Here is a 5,382-nt window from a genome sequence, read left to right on the forward strand (position 1 = left end):
TTTTTGAGACAGAGTCTTGCTCTGTCACCCCAGGCTGGAGTGCAGTGGCGTGATCTCGGCTCACTGCAGCCTCCGCCTCCTGGGTTCAAGCAATTCTCCTGCCTCAGCCTCCTGAGTAGCGCACCACTACACTCAACTAATTTTTGTATTTTAGTAGAGACGGGGTTTCACTATGTTGGCCAGGAGAGTCTTGATCTCTTGACCTTGTGATCCACCTGCCTCGGCCTCCCAAAGTGCTGGGATTACAGGTGTGAGCCACCTCGCCCGGCCTGAGAAATCTTTATTTAAGGAGTCTGAGAGAGGGTGAGTTTCTCAGAAAAGAAGGCTCTGTCAGACAGAAAAGCTGAAGAGCCTTTGGTGCCCAGGAATCATGAAACTAGCACTAAAATGATAACAGTAAGGAATGATTCATTTTTGCAAAGTACCTAATTACCTAATTAGTGTTCGTGGGCTTACATATTGTCTTAAATACAATCTGCTTTCATATTTGTTTAAAGTTTGCCGGTGTTTTGCTATTTTAATTAAGAGATCTGGTTTTAATGAACTGGGAATGGAAAAGTACTGGGCAAACTGGGTGAAGGCCGGCAAAGCTGTTACCTTCACTTTCAGGCTGGGGCCCTTCCTGGAAGACTGGTGGAGCAGGTCACTTCAACTGCAGGGACAGCTTTTTGGTAGGCAAATAAACCCCACTCAGGCAGAAACTCCAAAATCAGAAGTTAAGAGGAAATACACATGAAATAGCAGTTTGTATTCTTTCATCTAGATAAAAAGCTCCAAAAGGGAGGGTTCAGGCCATATTTACTTTTCTTAAAAGAGAGGAAAAGCGTCAAGGAGGGAAGAAGGGAGAGGAATAATGAAGGCCCTGCCTGATGGAATCTTTTCTTCAGGGGCTGTTCTAGCACTCATATCATGAGGTGCCCAGGTACTCAATAATTAATTACTTCAGGAATACCTAAAATGGCAGTCACTCCAGACTGACTCACATAAAGGATTCTCCTGGTGAGGTGGGTGGATCACAGGGTCAGGGGTTCGAGACCAGCCTGACAAACATGGTGAAACTCCGTCTCTGCTTAAAAATACAAAAATTAGCCAGGTGTGGTGGTGCAAACCTGTAATCCCAGCTACTTGGGAGGCTGAGGCAAGAGAATTGCTTAAACCCAGGAGGCAGAGGTTGCAGTGAGCCGAGAGCACGCCACTGCACTCCAGCCTGGGCAACAGAGTGAGACTCTGTCTTAATTAAAAAAAAAAAAAGTTAATATTTTTTTCTGATTATTAAAGTTATATATATTATTTGGTATTATATTCATGTATAATATGAATATTATAATATTCATTATTTTTCTGATTAAAAGTTCTAGTACTCATTTTTAATTAACCAGTGGTGGTTAGGTAACTTAAGGTCTTTCTATAAATTCTAAATTGGAAAAAAGTATACAGTACAGATGAACGTAAAAATTAGATTTAATCTTACCACCCAGAGATACCTAGCAGTCACATTTTGATGTCTTTCTTTGTGGGCTTCTTCCCTATCTATGGTTCCCCTCCCTACAAGATGACCCAGTGCCAGCAAGTAGCCCTTGAAATTTAGATGCAAACATTATGAAAGAAAAAAAAAAGTATTTAAAAAAATACTATATAATTATCTTCCCATTATTAAAAAAATTATTCCAGTAAGACATTTTACAGACAAACTGTTATTCTCCCCTACTAGTGAACATAGACATTATCGTATTTTTATTTTTTATTCTTATAAGTAATGCTGCAGTTAATAACCTTGTATATACATTTTTTTACCAAATTTTTATTTTTTTGGGGTAGCTTTACAAGTCGGAGGATCTCCAGTTTCTTCATCTATATAGTTTCCTCATTTATGAAATGGAGGATTAAAAGAATAACTGCTTCCTGGAGTCATTACAGAGATTAAATGAGATGATGTTTATAAATTGCTGTATTTAGTGCTTGGCACATAGTAGGTACTCAGGAGAAATTTAATTTTATTATTGCTTAAACCTTTTGAAGTCTTACCACATATTACCAACTACATTTCCCAAATAACTTTGAAACTCTCCTTAACTCATTTCACTGCATCCCAACTGAATACAACTGTTTAAAAATTGTTTCATTTAGTCAGCCATCATGAGAAAATTATTAATGGATAAGAGATTCAAAATGGCAGAATCAAGTGTGAATCAAGACCATTTGGAAAGTGAACATAGAACCAAGACTTTCATTAGAGCACTGACTTATCACTACAGTCTCATTAATACAAAAATATGACCGCTGAGGTAAGTCTGAGTCAACCCTGATTGAATGGAGATCCTGCAACCTTCTCTGGTTCTGATTCTCCTCATCACATACTTCTCATACCACTTCTCCGAATGGGCTGGCTGATGAGGTCTGTGGTTAACAGGGCCACAACTTTTTAAAAAACAATTCTCTAGGCTGCTTTTTCTACTTTCCCTATCCTGTGTCCCAAGCAACACAGTTATTGTTGCTGTTTTCTAACTCCATCTAGTGCCAGCTCGCTGTGTCCTCCTCTCCCAGACAGCACTGTTTTCCTGAACATGGGGTCTTATCTCCGACTTTAGTATGGTTAAAACTTTTGAGCCACAAAATTAGCTATCTAGATGAGAAAAAAGGAATTGTGGCAGGGACCATTTTCAGCTGTCCTTTAATTTTAAACATTTAAGCAGATTTATGTTATTAGTGGATTTGTATTTTAAATATTGTCAATTACACCACAGGTAATGATTCTTTTACAGACTCAACAGTCTGAGTGTCAATTTTTCTGACCCTCCATTATCTGTTGGGGATATTTACTTTGTAGAAGTCAGAAAATAGAGTGGTAATTTTAAATCTGCACAACACTGCTTCCATATTGCCAATTATTTCTGAAAATGCTCGCAAGAAAAAACAGTAGGTCCTAAGACTGTCAGCTTTGTTGGAAAGAACAAGGGATACTAAACAATTTAAGGTCTTCCTAGCAACAACTGGCATTTAATGAACATGTACTATTAAAGAGCTTTACTTATTTTTATTTTATTTTATTATTCATTTTTTTTTTTTTTTTTTGAGATGGAGTCTTGTTCTGTCACCCAGGCTGGAGAACAGTGGCATGATCTCGGCTCACTGCAACCTCAGCCTCCAAGGTTCAAGCGATTCTCCTGCCTCAGCCTCCCGAGTAGCTGGGATTATAGGCACATGCCACCACCCCAGGCTAATTTTTGTATTTTTGGTAGAGATGGGGTTTCACTATGTTGGTCAGGCTGGTCTTGAACTTCTGACCTTGTGATCTGCCTGCCTTAGCCTTTCAAAGTGCTGAGATTACAGGTGTGAGCCACTGTATCCAGCTATTTAATTTTTATATCATCTGTATAAGAGACCACTTTTACACCTATAGACAGCTTAAGAACTGCCCAGGGTTCACAGGGGTGGCCGCAGCATTCACAATCGGGCAGTCTGGTTCTTAGCCACTCAGATACCTATCAATCCAATAATCCAACTCTTAATGTAGGTACTTCATAGAAAACGTCCCATTTATTATAGAGAAGAATTCTTACTGGAACAAAAAGTAAGGTGCCTACTGTTAGAGTGGCATTAGTACAGGTATATTCTTGGTGACTGATGTTTTCAGATAATTATGCTGAGAGCCATTGGTTCAGGAAAGGTATCAACAAAGGCATAACAGAGTTTAGAGGTATAAAGAAAGTATGTCACACATGCTATTTAGAAATGACCCAAACGTTTCTCAAAGGCTTGTTTTCCACTCTCTCCAATTAATGCAAACTGTCCCTGCCCCTTCATCAAAAACAAAGTTAAGAACAAAGCAAGCTTGCGGGGTGGGGTAAGGGGGAGGTGGTGAGAACACACTGGTCTTTGTCCTGAGGAAATCATCAGTCTCATTTCTACCCAGTGAATGACAAGATTACCTGATCCAAGTCATTCCGTAGAGCAATTTTGCTTGTTACTAGTTCATGGGCGAGGTCGTCATTCTCTTGTTCCAGCCTCATGCTGGCCTCCTGTAATCTTCGGTTCTCCCTCTGCAGAAAAAAAGCAACAGCCGGAAGTGAGGATTAGTGCCTGGACGTACAGAAATGAACAGAACTGGTGAGGAAAAACAAGCAACAAGTGAACTTTCAAAGGTGTAAAAGGAGAAGGCGCAAGTGGCACAGGAAGGCAGGATTGCTGTCTGGGAAACAACAGTGAGTTTGGCTAGCAATGCGGGTGCGGTTCTCTACGCAGTGAAACTGTCCCTTAAACTCTCAAGATGGAACTTCATCATAAAAAAAAGTGCCAAAAGAGCAGAATTTCCAAACATATCCCCAATCCTGTGAGGTTTTTATATAGACCTAGAACACAGACACAAGCAATTCTTCATTTAAAACATGCACAGTAAGTAGTCTCACCCTTGACCTCAAGAGAAGCCACAAGACACAGGAGGAATGAAACAGGGGAACCACCAGACATTTCTTCAAATTGTTTTTCTAAGACAGGGTTCATATTAACTGAGTATATTTAAGAGCAGTAAATCAAGAATCATGACACATCGTTCATGACTTTGCTATCAGCTGACATTTTTATTCTTTGAGTAAGAATATATTTACTTTTCTGAACACCAATTTTTGTGTGAGAGCAACAGTCCTTATAATAGCGCTAGCTTTTTTTCCTTTTTTAAAACTTCAAATTAAAACATTCTGGGTAAAATAAATTACTGAGGATTTCTGCACCCCATCTTGAAAAATCTGAAACAAATTTACATGATAAACAAAAAAAAAGTCACTAATTCTTATGAAGCAAGTAACTAAACATTATGAACTTGGTATGTTCACAACTGTTTTCAGAAGAGCTATTTCATGTCTTCCATTCCAAAGTATCAAAAGTGCTTTCTTTGCTACTGTTAACAGTTATAGGAGATTTAAAATAGAGCTGACAGGAAAAACTAATGTGATGAGACCTTCCTGTTTTTCACATTTATACTCCTAACAGTGTTTTCTGCAAAAGCAGCAAAAGCTCAGACAAAGCAGTGATACAAAACCAGAAGACAAATATATGTTTTGGAAGATAGTTTATCATAGCATACCAGGTAAGGTGAAGTTAATTTTACCTTCTGTGTAACAACCTGGTGTTTGTTATATTTAACAAAAACAGCCAGGTACAGCGGCTCACACATGTAATCCCAGCACTTTGGGAGGCTGAGGCGGGTGGAACATGAGGTCAGGGGTTCAAGACCAACCTGACAAACATGGTGAAACCCTGTCTCTACTTAAAAATACAAAAATTAGCCGGGTGTGGTGGCATGTGCCTGTAGTCCCAGCTACTTGGGAGGCTGAGGCAGGAGAATTGCTTGAACCCAGGAGGTGGAGGTTGCGGTGAGCCGAGAGC

General features: G+C 39.4%; 1 protein-coding gene across 8 annotated transcripts in view; it reads right to left on the reverse strand.

Annotated features, from left to right (window-relative positions):
• Nucleotides 1-5,382, reverse strand: part of RABGAP1L (RAB GTPase activating protein 1 like) — a 741,733-nt gene that overhangs the window by 21,216 nt on the left and 715,135 nt on the right. For all 8 annotated transcript variants that reach the window (XM_017529899.2, XM_037739060.1, XM_017529901.2 and 5 more), the window contains one exon: nucleotides 3,930-4,040. In XM_017529899.2, coding sequence (XP_017385388.1) covers nucleotides 3,930-4,040 — 111 coding nt within the window. The remainder of the gene's footprint in view (nucleotides 1-3,929; nucleotides 4,041-5,382) is intronic.

This window comes from Cebus imitator, unplaced genomic scaffold, assembly GCF_001604975.1.
Source record: "Cebus imitator isolate Cc_AM_T3 unplaced genomic scaffold, Cebus_imitator-1.0 Scaffold62, whole genome shotgun sequence".
NCBI classification, from domain to species: Eukaryota; Metazoa; Chordata; class Mammalia; order Primates; family Cebidae; genus Cebus; species Cebus imitator.